The following is a 16089-nucleotide window of genomic DNA, read 5'->3' as shown; positions in this document are numbered from 1 at the left end:
TGTACTAGATAAGCATTTACTTATCTAAAATATGCTGAAATACTGTGAAATTTGTGTAATTGAGACTCAATTCACCTTAATTTCATTTAAAAAAAATAATGTGAAAGCTCGATTCACATTAATTTCACGTGAAAAATTTAACGTGAATTTCACGTGAAAGCTCGATTCACGTTAATTTCATGTGAAAAATTTCACGTGAAATTCACGTAAATTTAACGTGAGTTTCACGTGAAAAATTTCACGTGAGTTTCATGTATAAGCTCGTTTGAGGTGAATCTCACGTGAAAAATTTCATGTGAAATTCACGTGATTTTCACGTGAAATTTACGTGAACAAAATTTGCCTGTGTAACCATTGATTTATGTTGATAGTCCTAAATATAAAGCTTTACTACAAGTAACACAAGAACTTAACATGATCCAAGAAAATGAGGTCAAGGTCAGATAAACCAAACGAGAAATACATGTACACCTTACAATCATTCAATAAACCAAACATAGTTGACCTATTGCTTATTGTTTCTAAGAAAGTCTTAACAAAGAAAACTTCACATTGACCAATGAACCATGAAAATGAGGTCAGATGAACCATGCCAGACAGACATGTACACCTTAAAATCAATTTATGCATTAAATATAGTTGACCTATTGCTTATAGTACCTAAGAAACAAACTTAACCATGAAAACTTTAACACTGACCAATGAACCATGAAAATGAGGTAAAGATCAGATGAAACCTGCCAGACAGACTTGTACACCTTACAATCCTTCCATACAACATATATATAGTTTATCTATTGCTTATAGTTGAAGAAAAACAGACCAAAACACAAAAACTTGAGAAATGAACCGTAAAAATGAGGTCAAGGTCAAATAAAACCTGCGAGACTGACATGTATATCATAAAATATTTCCATACACCAAATATAGTTGACCTATTGCATAAAGTAATAGAAAAAAAGACCAAAACTCAAAAACTTAACTTTGACCACTGAACCATGAAAATGAGGTCAAGGTCAGATGACACTTACCAGTTGGACATTTATATCTTACAATCATTCCATATACCAAATATAGTAGACCTACTGCTTATAGTATCTGATATATGGACTTGACCATGAAAACTTAACCTTGTTCACTGATCCATGAAATGAAGTCGTGGTCAAATGAAAATTGTCTGACGGGCATGAGGACCTTGCAAGGTACGCACATACCAAATATAGTTATCCTATTACTCATTATAAGAAAGAAATTAACATTACAAACTAGAGGCTCTCAAGAGCCTGTGTCGCTCACCTGATTCTACTTTGGTTTTGGAAATCATGTAAAAATAGATTAAAATCATAACAGATACCCTAATAATGAGAGAGGCCAAATTTGGTTTAATATTGGTCCTGTAATTTGATAAAAAATCCTGGTGGCCATCTTGAACAGTAAATCGGCAACAAAGTAGCAACACTTAATCAGCACCTCATAAGAAACATTTATGCCATGTTTTGGTTTCATTCCATTCAGTGCACCTCTAGAAGAAGCATTTGTATGTATTTCCCATAGGGTCTTATGTTAAAGGAAGTCCCCCCATTGGTGGCCATCATGGATGAAGGATCAGCTTCAAAGTAACAAAACTTAGTCAGCACCTCATAAGGAACATTCATGCCATGTTTGGTTTCAATCCATTCAGTATGTGGTTCTCTAAAAGAAGACATTTGTATGTATTGTCCATAGGGTCCTTTGTTAAACATTGTCCCCATCTGGCAGCCATCATGGATGAAGGATCAGCTTCAAAGTAACAACACTTGGTCAGCACCTCAAAAGGAACATGCATGCCATGTTTGGTTTCATTCCATTCAGTGGTTCTCTAAAAGAAGACATTTGTATGTATTGTCCATAGGGTCCTTTGTTAAACATTGTCCCCATCTGGCAGCCATCATGGATGAAGGATCAGCTTCAAAGTAACAACGCTCGGTCAGCACCTCATAAGGAACATTCATACCATGGTTGGTTTCATTCCATTCAGTGGTTCTCTAAAAGAAGACATTTATATGTATTTCTCATAGGGTCCAATGTTAAACTAAGTCCCCCGCTGGCGGCCATCTTGGATTATGGATCGGCTTCAAAGTAACAACACTCGGTCAGCACCTCATAAGAAACATTCATACCATGTTTGGTTTCATTCCATTCAGTGGTTCTCTAAAAGAAGACATTTGTATGTATTTCCCATAGGGTCCTATGTTAAACTAAGTCCCCCGCTGGCGGCCATCTTGGATGATGGATCCGCTACAAAGTAACAACACTTGGTCAGCACCTCATAAGGAACATTCATGCCATGTTTGGTTTCATTCCATTCAGTGGTTCTCTAGAAGAAGTTCAAAATGTAAAAAGTATAGCCGACAACGGATGACAGACGCCAAGTGATGAGAAAAGCTCACTTGGCCCTTCAGGCCAGGTGAGCTAAAAATGTGGACTTTTTTCAAGTAGTCACTGAACCATGAAAATGAGGTCAAGGACAATGGACATATGACAGACAGAAACTTCGTAACATAAGGCATCTATATACAAAGTACGAAGCATCCTAGTCTTCTAGCTTCTAAAATATAAAGCTTTTAAGAAGTTAGCTAACGCCACCGCCGCCAGTTCACTATCCCTATGTTGAGCTTTCTGCAACAAAAGTTGCAGGCTCGACAATAAAACCCCAGAACTCAGAATGGAATATCTAAATTTTATAAAATTCTAAAGGGAGCTTACATCAACAGATATAAACAATTCACCAAAGTTTCATGAGAACTGCTGAAAGCATTTTTTAGTTATTGTCCGAAAACTGGAAAATCACCCTTTTTTTATGTATAAAACCCTGCAACTCGGAGGAGTAAAATCTAAAATTTATAAAAATTCAAAGGGAGCTCATGTCAATAGATATAAACAATTCACCAAAATTTCTTGCAAACTGGTGAAAGCATTCTTGAGTTATTGTCGGAAAACTGGAAAATCCCCCCTTTTTTAATGAATAAAACCCCAAAACTCAGAAACGGTAAATCTGAAATTTATAAAAAATGAAAGGGAGCTCACGTCAATAGATATAAACAATTCACCAGTTTCATGCATATTTGTTTAAGCTTTTTTGAGTTAATGTCCAACATGTTGACGACGGACGGACGGACAGACGGTCAACGGTATACCATAATACGTCCCATAAACGGGCGTATAAAAATCATCTTAATGAACAGTTTAAAAATTTGTGTATTTTTATTTAAATAAAGTTGTTATTGCAAGATTCTTTTAGACAGACAGCAATATTGAATAATACACTTTCTTGCTTTGACAGAGGTCTGAAATATAACACCACCCCCCCTCCCTTGCAGAACATGGCTATGAAACAATAGGTTAAATGAAAATTACCTCCTCTTTCAGGGCTTGGTTATACAAACAAAAGGCAGAATAATCAGAATAAGTAACAACTCCTTCCATGAATGGATATTAACACCAAAATTAATACTTAATCCTTCATCAGAGCATGAGTATAAAAAAGAAGCCAAAATGAATATTAACTCATCCTTTACTGCATAGGTACAAGACAATAGATGAATTTAATATGATGACTCCTTCAGAGTACTGGTATCAAAATCAATAGGCAAAATTAATACAAACAAGACACATTTCATAAAAGATTTATATACATATAACATCAGCATTGTGTGCCTTATACTTCAACTAGTGTACAATTACACACATACACACAAACTTTCACTGATACATAACTTATATTTATCCAGTATACATATATCACACTATGAACACTTCTGTGCCAGCAAAATTTACACATATTAAAAATTTGTTTACAAATTGCAAGATTTTTTACAGGATTGACTTTGGTCTTTTCCACTTTTAATGATAAGTTTCCGAATTAAACAAATACTTGGACTGAAGAATCTGTTTCATTTAGACAGGTGTTCTAATTCATAGTTTGTATCACCATATAATATTAGAATAATATAATATTAACAATATTAAATTTCAACAATTAATGTTTATTCAGTGATGCTTAAGGTCAACTTGCACAATGCTTACTTTGACATGTTTTTGTTTTAACAATAAAATAATTGATCTTGCAACAAATTTATTTCTAAGTTTCCTTCTTTCAAAAGAACATACAGGAATTTCTTATAATGTGCTTTTTATGCAATGGGCCACTTCATCTTGTTTTTCTTAAACTGAGATTTGGAAGAAATAATAAATTCCAATACACCTTATTGCTATTTGTCCGCCATTACTGGACATCACAGAAGTTCCCTTAAATTTTGACGTCATAATAAAAAATGTCTGACGCCACAAAGGAAAAGTGATTGTTGTATGACGTCAATAGCTCAAGTGTCACAAATTCTCGGGTCAAGTGGCGTAGATCCCCAAATAGCGATAAGACCGTTATTGATGCTTTCCATTTCTTGAGAAGAGGAAGCGACTCTTTTATGCAATTCATCTTTTTTTTTTCCATCACAGCAGGTTTTTTTTTTAACAAATATGTAAGTCTAGCTTATTCTAGTATTGGTATATATATCTCTTGATGATAGCCTTTAATATTTAGATTTTGTAGTCAGGTAGTAATAATTAAGCACCTTATATCATAAGAAAGGCAGTTATAAATTAATGTAGTCATCAAATATGTTATACAAATATTATTTTGATGTACAATCATATTTTTCTTTATAAAATGAACACATTTTTTGCTTCCTTTTAAAAATAAACCCTATTTATCTTCATGTCAATTTGTGTAAGATTGCTCAATTGGAGGTAATCAAAGTCTTTTTGAACTTCTACTTTAAGATGCATAGACATGATTTATAACAAACTATCTAAAATTGCACGTTTATAAATTTTGAAATTATACAGAAACTAAGGTTTCAACTCACTCAGGCAAAGTTGGCCTTAGATGGATTTGGCTATTTTTTTAGATCCTTTTCAGTTTATAGCTCTTCAACGTTTTCAGTCCTTATACATCCTTGGCTTTCAAATATTCGGCTTTGAGCGTCTCTGATGAAGATAAATCCAGAAAACCGCTTCAGACACATGAAATTTATAACATGTTGTTTTCATTTTTTTTTTCTAACGTGCATTTTAAATTTTACAAATTACTCTAAGCTTCCATCACTACACCATGCTAAGGAAGACTGACAGTTAAAAATTTTCTTTGATTTACAAAAAAGTGATATGACTGAAATGTCCACCATTTATATATTTAGATATTAAATTATTAATTTCTAATGAAGTGTGTTGACACACATGAAACAACTGATTATCTCGAGTGAAATAAATAAATAACATAAAAAAGAATCCATGAATAATGTAAATGTATAGTGCTGAGCATTGGTAAGAAATGGACATTATTTTATGAATGAATTATACAAATACAAATGCATGTACAGATGAACAAAGGGAACTATTGTTAAAATTATTTATCACACAAGGATCAGGATATAATTATCCTCAGAGCCCACTATTTGTTAATTAAGCGACCACATGTTTTATTAACTGTTGGCTACAACCTTGACAGAAATGTGTCTTTATAAGCCTTAAGAGTTATAGTCCCTAACCTCCTTCTTTTATTCCTTAACTACATGACAACAAGTCTTACAAATATATTGCTTTCTCTATGATATCAAGATAAGAAGATGAACATAACAATTGTATGACATCACAGTTAAGGCCATACAAGACTATTTTTATCAATTATGACAACACTTTGAAGATAATGTATTTATACTACTAAAATTGGGATGATAACATCAATGAAAAACACCTAAATTTCACAAGTAATTTTAAATAAAATATCAAAAATCTTCAAATTGAGATTTTTAATACCAAAAACTAACTTTTGCTTTAAAGTCATAAATTTAATGATATGAATTGGTCTTGCATAATCACAAAATGATGCACCCAGCAGTTGTTCTTAAAATGGCAGATGGTAGCTCCAATTAAAGGCAAAGTCCATTAAAACATGATCCAGTAAGATAATATTTGAACCCAAACTTTTTTTTATTCAAAATTCTTTAATTTGCATAAATTGTCTCCCTTTTGGGAAAGTATTTTGTACATACTGTAAAAATATTAATTTTAGTGGGGTTAACAATTTAGAGTAGTGGTTTTGTCCCTAAATTTGATTTCATAAGGATTAGTTTTCGTGGTTTCTAGTTATTTAGAAGTTATATTCTTTGTAGGTTAAAATTCCCTAGGATTTATACTTAATTTTGTTGTTGTATCTATCCAATGATAGATTTCCTATGAAATAAGACATCTGAAACTTCTACAGCATAAAACATTAATCAAACAAAGGTGAACAATATTTTGATGAAGACTGGAAAAAAAAGAAGGAAAAGTTCTATTCTCCATGTATGTAAATGCATGAGAAAATTGTTAAATATAATAATATGTCAAAATATTGCTGTATTTATACCCACAAGACTGATTGATGGATGACTGCTTTATAAAAATGCCTGCATATAAGGGAAATAACTTTTGAATAAAAAATTACCAAAAAGTAAGACAGGACTGAACAGAACATATTTAGCATATTATCTCTGAAAGTACATTTAAATACCCTTCAGTTCTGTAGTGGCAGTTATTCCAGTTGCATTTTGACATTCAGCATTCAGAAGCATTCTAAAGAATTTATATTTATACCTCTATACTTCATCACACATACACACAACCTAATTCATAAACACACAATTTTGTACACAATTAGTAAAATATAATGTAAGCTATGATCCTATAATTAGTCCTATACCATATCGATATTGAGGTTTTTGAAAGTTAGCTAAACTAGCCATTCCACTTAAAGCAAATGTGAATGGAAACGGTAATAATTTTCTCTCCAGTGTTGCTTCTATTCCCCAATTAGTATCTACACTACCTGTAAATAGAAAACAAATTTAAATAATTTTTTATAAGTTCAAAGGTCTATTCTCATATCATATTTTCGAAATAATGATGTATAAGGCAAAAGTAGACAAGAGCTGTCCCTATCACCCCAGCACATGCATTTTTATTGTTGCCCTACAGCAGATTGAAATCCAGTATCTTGAAGACAATGTCAGTTTGAGAATTTCGGCTTTCAGCATGTTCTTTTGATATATTTTTGATTTTTGATTTTTTGTGTTTTTAACGCCACTTTTAAGCACCGCTTTTGGGCTATTTCGTGGCGGCCAGTTTTTATTGGTGGAGGAAGCCGGAGTAACAGGAGAAAACCACCGACCTTCGATAGGAAAACTGACAATCCTAGTCAATTAAGATTGGAGTCGAGTGCACCTGCACGAGCGGGGTTCGAACTCACAACCTCAGTGTTGACTGGCTTGTGATTACAGTAGTAACTACTTAGACCACTCGGCCACCGAGGCCCCCTCTTTTGATATAATTGTTGCCTCTGTATGAGATTGACACACGGTTACCCATAGATGAATCTTACAGAATTATACTGACTTGAGTCTGAAGTCCGAGGTTTGTATACCACCACTGTCACCTTAAAATTTTGTATTTGACCCTGTTATAGTTAAACCTTGCCTGCTAGGTAAACTGAACAATTCTATGATACCATAGAACTAAGGCTGACCAACTTGGTATGTGGTTGCATTATAATTTGTGTTGATAAAACAATGCTGGAAAGTAATACTTTCTCTTTGCAACACTTCTTACACAAGTTACATCTATAATCAAAGTTAGAGATCATTAACTATTTAAAAGCTGTTTAATTTTTAAATTATTAGACCATGTATATGACTGTATATGAGCTTATGGAATCTGAAGCTGGTATGCCAACTTGCATATACCCTGGCATGCATAATTATTTGACATACCTCTGAATGTTATGGAAGCTTCTGGAACCTCTAGTTGGTAAGCAAGCTTACAAACACTTTCTCCTTGAGCTAGACTAGTCTCTATCTCTGCTCCTACATCTAATTCTTCTGTTACTTTATGATGATAACATAAATGAGCACCACCAACTAAAGGACTAATATTACCAGATAACGTCCATTTATCACCTACAAGATTACAAATTCAAGACCCTTAATTTACTACCTACAAGTAAAATTATTGCAAGCGGATGTTAAAATGACTTAATAGTTCACTCATGGCAAAGATTCAGTTCACTAATTTTGAATGCACATCAATCAGTGAAATCTTTCAGATGACGATCATGTTATTCATTAAAAGCAAAAAACAACATTTTATGTAAACTTTTAAAACTATAAATCAAAGTAACACATTTTCTAACCTCATTTTTTAAAATTTTTAAACTTAACATTCCCATTTCACATGCCTACTAAAACCAGTTCTATTTCCTATATTCTAACTGAAAAGGGTTGAAAGCAGTGTTAGTGATGAGATGGGGTGCATGGGACAGTAAGATACAAATGTATATAAATGTTATTTCACAAATTTACTGAATACAGTAATATTTCCTATATTCCAAATGAAGAGGGTTGAAAGAAGTGTTAGTGATGAGATTGGGTGTATGGGACAGTTAAGATATATGAATGTTATTTAACAATAGATGGGAAGTGATTGTTTCATTTGAACATGTCAAATGGCACATCTTTTCTTTTGCATGAAATATAGGGAATCATTGTTCATCAGAAAAACTGACAAACATTGGTAAATAAAAATTTATTGTACAATGGCACAGAAGATCAGTAATTGTTATTTTGTAGAACATTTTACACAAGGAATCTTAAAATGGGAGTTTGCAGCTCAAACACATTATAAAATTGAAGCAAGTAAAAAATGCCTTTCATACTTGGTGTCATCATATTTTTTTTACATCTTTAAGAATACACTTACGCTATAACTTACCAGTAAGTTTAGAAGCTACAGATAAAGCTGTAAATTCCCCTCCAGGTACTTGAGGACCATACTGACATACTAACTCAGCCCCAATTGATAACCGTGATGTCACTTTTTGTAAGTACTGTGTAACTAAAATACCTGTAAAAGAAATTTTCATTTTTGGTTAAATTTTATTACTGGGTTTGCTGTCTTGAGGGAGGAATTGACAGAATCTAAATTGAACAACCCAACACATTACCTCAATCTTGAAAAATGTACTGATAAACTATCAAATACTTAGGGTATGTACTGACAAAGTAACTCAGGGTTAAGAAAACAACAAACTCCAAATGATAACCAAAACTATCAAATGCTTAGGGTATGTACTGACAAATTAACTCAGGGTTAAGAAAACAACAAACTCCTAATGTTAATCAAAACTATCAAATACTTAGTGTATGTACTGACAAATTAACTCGGGGTTGAGAAAAACAACAAACTCCTAATGATAACCAAAACTATCAAATGCTTAGTGTATGTACTGACAAATTAACTCGGGGTTGAGAAAAACAACAAACTCCTAATGATAACCAAAACTATCATACTACACTTACCTTTAACAGCAATCAAATAATAAATAGTGCCAGTAGTGCATGATATGTCGGTCCACAAATTAGTGGGCATTGTAAGTGAATTTAATACAGGTTATTGAATGTTCAAAAATGTGTTCAAAAATTGTATTAAGATTGTTGAAAATATCCTCGACTTATCCTGAGACATTTGAAAAACAGCCAAGTTTTGGACAATTAAAAGTCCCATAACTCTTGAAAAACTAACCTGAAAAGCATTAAACTCAAAGGGAGCTTACTGTAGTAAGTTTACTTTTTCAAAAATGTTAAATGTGAAAATTAACTTCGTTATAACCAAACATGAAAAATTGAGCAGTTTAATATGCAGCAAGTCCCATTACTCTGGACATTCTGACCTGTTAAACTTTTAGCTATATTTAGACTGCTTACATGCGATACTGACCAAATCTTAATTTCAGAAATTATTGCGTGCGTTTATTATTACGATTTTTGAAGAAAGGACACTAATGCTAGATTTATTATTGCGATTTCAGAAAAATCTGCATACATATATATGCATCAGATATCAGAATGTGAGTTCTTATTATTGCGATACTCATTCAGTCGCATTACACGCATTAATAAAAACCTCAGAATAATTTCTGAATTAACGGTATTAAAGATTTTGCTTACCTACGCTCTATTACAGGCTATTAGTACAGCAGATGTAATAGCTAATATTGATCAAAATTTGCTGTATATTGTTTACAAAATCCATTGAATAGAAATGGCAAATGCAGACAAAAATCTGCTGTACATGATAGCAAACAGAATATTTTAAAGAGGAATCACAAACACAGATTCTATGCTATCTGCCATACCAATAGACGGTCATAGGGATTGTTAACTTAGAATGGAATATGTCCATATTGCCTAATTAGTAAAGTGTATGTTTACCTGACTTATTGACGACGACTAGATTGCCTATAGTGAGTAAAGTGTATGTTTACCTAAATAATTGGCTACGTCCAGATTGCCCACAGTTACTAAAGTGTATGTTTACCTGACTTATTGACTATGTCTAGATTGCCTAAAGTGAGAGATGCTGTATAATCTGAACCTCTGTAGTCTATACCTCCTTGTGTTGCTACGCATTTGTTGTCTTGAATCTGTCAACATAAAAAATAAGCAATACTTTTACCAATCATTATGCATCAAATTTCTACATATCAGAACTAGAAAGCTTCATCATTTAATGATTTTAGGTAATCGTTTATTCCATAACAGTTCACAAGTGAAAATAGTTTTAATTCATTGTAATCAAACAAAAAAAAAGAATTACAAGGCTGAATGCAGTTTTGGAGCAAAGGAGAACACTAATTTTTTATTATTGCAAACTATGAAAAACAATTGTCACCAGATATTATTACATGTACATAATTACATTTTTTATGGATCAACTGTTTACTGATCTGAAAACATTCATTTGATTAAGGCCACTAAGACTTCTTAATTGTATCTCTATATATATAGCTACATTGTACATAACATAAATGTGAAAACATCTTAGATTGAAATCAAATTTGTTCAATAATGCTGATGATTAGTGACTTGAAGTTTATAGTCATAAAGTGTTGAAAAAATTCTACTTTCTATCGAATTTGATAACATCAGAATAATCTCCTAGAAGGTTTGACAATTTAGAAAACTTTTTCTATTTTCCACTAAAATAAATAGTGGAGATACATGTATATGAACTTTTTAATGTTGACTAGTATATAAAAATAAGGAGATATGGTATGATTGCCAATGAGACAACCATCCACCAAAGTTCAAATGAAGTGGATGTAAGCACTGTATGCCTGTAAATAAAAATAAACTGAATATACCTGTGTTACAAGTTTAGTTCTAATATTCTGTGTAAATGCATGAATTATGTTGGCATTGAGATTACCACTGGCATCCATATCACCTAAAACCACTGGAAACATCTTTAAAAGAAGAAATACAAAATAATGCAATGTCAATCATTTCTTTTGTTGGCACATATGCATGATGAGGGGCTTATAAACCGTAACATAAATATTTGGAAACGTATTTAAAGGAAAAATATGTTATTGTTCTTAAATCAATTCAATATTAATAAACTGGAATGGTGAGAAGAAAGGTAAAATACTTGGTACATTTTCTCTAATTTTTGCCTCAAGTATATAAGCTGATATAATTAGTTCATGACATAAAATCCCTAAAATAACATAGCAATTATTCTGTGACCCTTAATCCTTTGTCCAATACGTATCCTTCTGCTATTGGTGATACTTTCAACAAAAATTCAAGCTTTAATTCCCTATTTGAATATGTTATAAAATATTTATGATGCGTATAGTGAAAGTTCAAACCTCTTGTGGTCCTAATTGTTTAGTGCCTACATAGGTAGCACCAAATCTGTACCCAGAAGATGCAGGATTTACTGTACTGAGATTAATGGTATGACTGACTTGAAAATGACTGCTTAATCCTTTTGAAAATATAAACTTTCCTCCCTCGAAGCATTGTGGAAAAATATCTGAAAAATAATATTATATCATACATTAATCACACATCAGTTTTTTCATATGAAATTTATTTTTTTTTATTAAATTTTGGTAATTTCTAAAAAAAAATTATGCGAGCATTTATCAGGGGTTCAAATTTACAGAAAATTATAGGTCCAAGACTATTGGCCCAAAAACCTGGATGGTAATACATTTTTTTACTTTATTTATGTACATTTTTGTACTTACAAATGTGATCAATTTAGAAAATGGTCACCCATCCATAACACTTGTTTGTATCACAGACACTTATTTTTTATTTTGTTATGTGGAAACTTCTTACCCTTCAAAGAACTCGTGCGTATCCTAGTCAAAAGAGAATCATGCACTTACATGTATCTTTTTTAACATATTATTCTTTATTTTTGAAATGAGTTTTTCCTTTACAAATGTATAACTGTAACTGCAATGTGCTGTTTAGGCCCAAAAAAATATATGCTTGTTTCCTGCCTCCCTCCCGACCCTAAAATAAGTGTTGTGAGTCTTATTATTAGACTATGAATCCGATTATTCATTCAAATTTGTAATAATATCAAGTGTAGAACTTGTCGAACCATTGAAAATTATAAACCTATCAACATGAAAGGCATGCACAAATTACTGGATGAATTAAGTGTATAACAGGATCCAACTTAATACCCAAAAAATAAAATAAAATCCTGACCCTATTTAAAGTGGTTGTTTGCCTTATACTTTGTATGTTTTAATTTTGTTCTGTTATATCAGTTCTTCAGCACAAAAGAGTGCATGAACAACAAAATTTGAGAATAAATTAATAAATGAATTTTCTTTATTTTCTTTAATTTCAGAGCAAATTATGGATCTGATTCAAGTTCAACCACTGCTACTAAGTGACATTAAGATATATGTTAAGGATTTTTTTCATGAATTGTACATTATCTTTTTTAAAAACTTTGAACCATCGCACTTCAACATCCCCATCGTACCTCTGAGTCCTACACATATAAACATAAAGAGAAAAATATTGAAATTTGTGCAAATTATGTTATCACAAAAATATTGTTCTAAAAGAGTACAGCCATATTGCTTTTTTTTCATTATTTCAACATAGCTTTACGACATTATTTTTTTATGCTATTTGGAATTTTATTTTACTTGACTAAAAATGAAATTCATTGATTACTGCCTCAATCATCATAATGTTCTTTCCAATTAATATCATTAGGACTATCTCTTAAGTCAGGGCAAGAGATGTTTTGAGTTTATTGTTAAATGTGTGCTTATTAGTTCATTGCTGACAGCCTTCCAGCAACAATGAGCAACAGTTAAAGTGAAGACCAGAAAATAAGAAGTACATTGTATTGTTGTATGTGTCAGTTGATGGCAAACACTTATTTACAGCAGTAAATTTTTAAAATGGGTAAAGAAAATTATAAGGAATAGATATATTATATAGCAAGTCTAGACAGGGAAGCATGGGAGGTCAACCCTTCCACTTTAGCTCAGAAAAAAATTCTTCATTTTAACCATAATTCTTAAACCATGCATAACCATACATTTGTCTTTTCTGAGTGTTAAGTCACTATCCAATTGTGATTCTGGCATTTAAGGGGCTTCCATGATAGACTAGTTTCCAGTTTCTATTTCATGCATGATCTACAAGAAGATTTCCACATTAGAGCCTAGTCATAGGTTTGAAAAGATGACACCTGTGCTCTACAAAAATTTCTTCAAAACTGAAAAATCTCTTATAAAGTGGGTTGTGTCCAAACTGATTAAGTAATGCAAAGATGCCAAGGTCATTTAAAAGGACCAAGAAAACGGAGATCCAGAACAACTAACAATTCAAGGCGATGCCATGAAAAAGTATCGAACCTTTGCATTTTCTGTGGAGTTCTTCAAATGTCCCTGGGTTGTTGTCAGTCTCTGTTTGTTCGGTCGGTTTTGATGTTTCTGTGGATGACTGAGATGATGCCGGTGGTGGATGAAGCGGCGGTGGCGACAATGCCATGCCACCTGTGGTTTCATTTGGACCCGCAGCTGAAATTTTGTTACCCATATCTACAAATGTCTTTGAATGTTAAATAAAATGGTTCATTAAAGTTGCCGTAGAGGTGAATTTTATGTCATTTCTGTGCCGGCAATTTCATGTGTTTGCTGCCATGTGCTCGCATGCGCAATCGTCCCGGAAATATATCAAAATTTGAAACTATATCGGTGAAAGCTTGGTATTTCCGCAATGGCCTTCCTTAGGTTAGCTTGTGGTCCTTTTGGCGTCCGTCGTCTGTCGTAACATTTTTTTTTAAATCATCTCCATCAAAACTACTACACCTATTTAAGATACAAGATATTTCATTGACCTGATTATTGGACCATTTTCTGAAAATGGTTAATAAATCAATGAGGCCCCTCATGGGGGTGTCCAAGTAATCACATAATCACACATTTTTTGCCAATATAATCACATAATCATTAATTATTTTTTTAAACAAGATAATCAAATAATAAAAAATACAGTCCTAGATTATCAAAAAATCAAATATCATGAAATAGTTGGTCTGGTAATCAAATAATCACTAAAAAACAGCCAAGTAATCACATAATCAAAAACCACCATGAGGAGGCTCATCAATCATAACAAAAGAACCAGTTATATTTAATTGCTCTATATGTTCTTAACTTGTTTCCAGTTTCAAAGAGTATCATTGATAAGTTATTGCAGGAACATATATATTAGATATACTGTTCCCAGGTTATTCCTCATTTAAAAATAAACTACTTCCATTTATCAACAACTTATAGGAGTTATTGCCCTTAAACAACAATATTTGAGACATTTTAGCATTTTTCAACTTTTATTTTGAAAAAAAATTATATAGTTTCCGGAGTTGAAAGATTACAATACACCTTATTGCTATTTATTCCTATCCTGATAATTTCTTAAATTACACAACTTTTTCAACCAGTTGAAGCTATCTGGGGCTTTGTTCTTTAACCATCAAAATTTTTAAAAATGTCCACTTCCAAACTTTTCCCTCCATCAGCTCATTGCTGATGACCTTTGTTTTGCCCCACTTGACCTCAACAGGAAGTTGTCATAAGTACCTGTTTTCCCGGATTGGACTAAATAGTGATAAGGTGTATTATTTATTTAATAATCAATTTCTAATTCATGAATTATTTATCAATCACTTATAGTAGTTACTGCCCTTAAATGACAATATTTGACACAATTTAGCAATTTTTATAAAAATAATGAGATGAGGTATGATTGCACATGAGACAACTATCCACCAAAGTTAAAATGAAGTGGATGTAAGCAATTATGGCAACCATACAATCTTTAACAATGAGAAAAACCCATACCGTAAAGTCAGCTATAAAAGGCCCGACATGAAAAATATAAAACAATTCAATTGAGAAAACTAACGGCCTAATTTATAACAAAACAATTTACGAAAAACAAATATGACAGACATGAATTTTAACCATCGACAACCACTGAACTACAGGCTCCTGACTTGGACTAGCACATAAAGAATGTGGCGGGGTTAAACATGTTTGTGATCGCTCAACCCTCCCCTAACCTGGCCAATGACCCTTATAAACTGTAATTGGTGCAAAGCATCTTTCAGTCTAAAATATACATGTGTATCAATATCTAGCAAAGAATTACCTTTATATTCAAATCAACTGGGGACCAAAGTGAAGTGAAAGTTTATTTTTTGAAAAGTGTTGATGCCCTATTTGTAACTTTGAGATGAATATGGAAGTAAAGCCGTTCTTTTGGTTTAGGTTTTGATTAGTGCATATTGGGATTATTAAGTGTCAAGAGTTAATACAATATATTCCTCCTTTTACATTACATTGACAGAATTTCTCTCTAGTGTGTGGAGGCCTCAGAAACTTTCCAATACTTTAGGTGTGGTCTTTGCTGTCATATTTTTAAAGTTGTGGTCTATTTATTTTACAGATAACTTTTCTAATGTATACTACTTGTTTACACTTTCTGTATGTATCAATTGTTACATGTGTGCAGTCCATCAATCATACGTCTAAATGTTTGAATTGTTTCGGCATTTAAGAAATTTGTTTTGGGCTAATTATTGTGGTGTCTCTTATATTTCTTTGCCTGTTATAGTCAGAAATTT

General features: G+C 32.3%; 1 protein-coding gene across 1 annotated transcript; it reads right to left on the bottom strand.

Annotated features, from left to right (window-relative positions):
* Nucleotides 1-3535: 3535 nt before the first annotated feature.
* Nucleotides 3536-14115, bottom strand: LOC127701571 (mitochondrial import receptor subunit TOM40 homolog 1-like). The gene is made up of 7 exons (XM_052205523.1): nucleotides 13814-14115; nucleotides 11783-11949; nucleotides 11273-11374; nucleotides 10447-10552; nucleotides 8842-8973; nucleotides 7845-8030; nucleotides 3536-6904 (listed from the first exon to the last, which is right to left on the bottom strand). Exons 1-7 carry the CDS (start codon nucleotides 13995-13997, stop codon nucleotides 6753-6755), a joined length of 1029 nt encoding a protein of 342 aa, XP_052061483.1. The 5' UTR covers nucleotides 13998-14115; the 3' UTR covers nucleotides 3536-6752.
* Nucleotides 14116-16089: the final 1974 nt, after the last annotated feature.

This window comes from Mytilus californianus, unplaced genomic scaffold, assembly GCF_021869535.1.
Source record: "Mytilus californianus isolate M0D057914Y unplaced genomic scaffold, xbMytCali1.0.p SCAF_5, whole genome shotgun sequence".
In the NCBI taxonomy this organism is placed as follows: Eukaryota; Metazoa; Mollusca; class Bivalvia; order Mytilida; family Mytilidae; genus Mytilus; species Mytilus californianus.
This window is presented reverse-complemented; position numbering and strand designations above follow the sequence as displayed.

Excerpts from the sequence above, each read along its gene's own strand:
- LOC127701571 (XM_052205523.1), bottom strand. The coding sequence starts at position 13,997 with ATGGGTAACAAAATTTCAGCTGCGGGTCCAAATGAAACCACAGGTGGC. Across the intron at positions 10,553-11,272 it reads GAACTAAACTTGTAACACAG|ATTCAAGACAACAAATGCGT; the intron begins GTATATTCAGTT and ends TTATGTTGACAG. Across the intron at positions 8,974-10,446 it reads AGACATAGTCAATAAGTCAG|GTATTTTAGTTACACAGTAC; the intron begins GTAAACATACAC and ends TTTCTTTTACAG.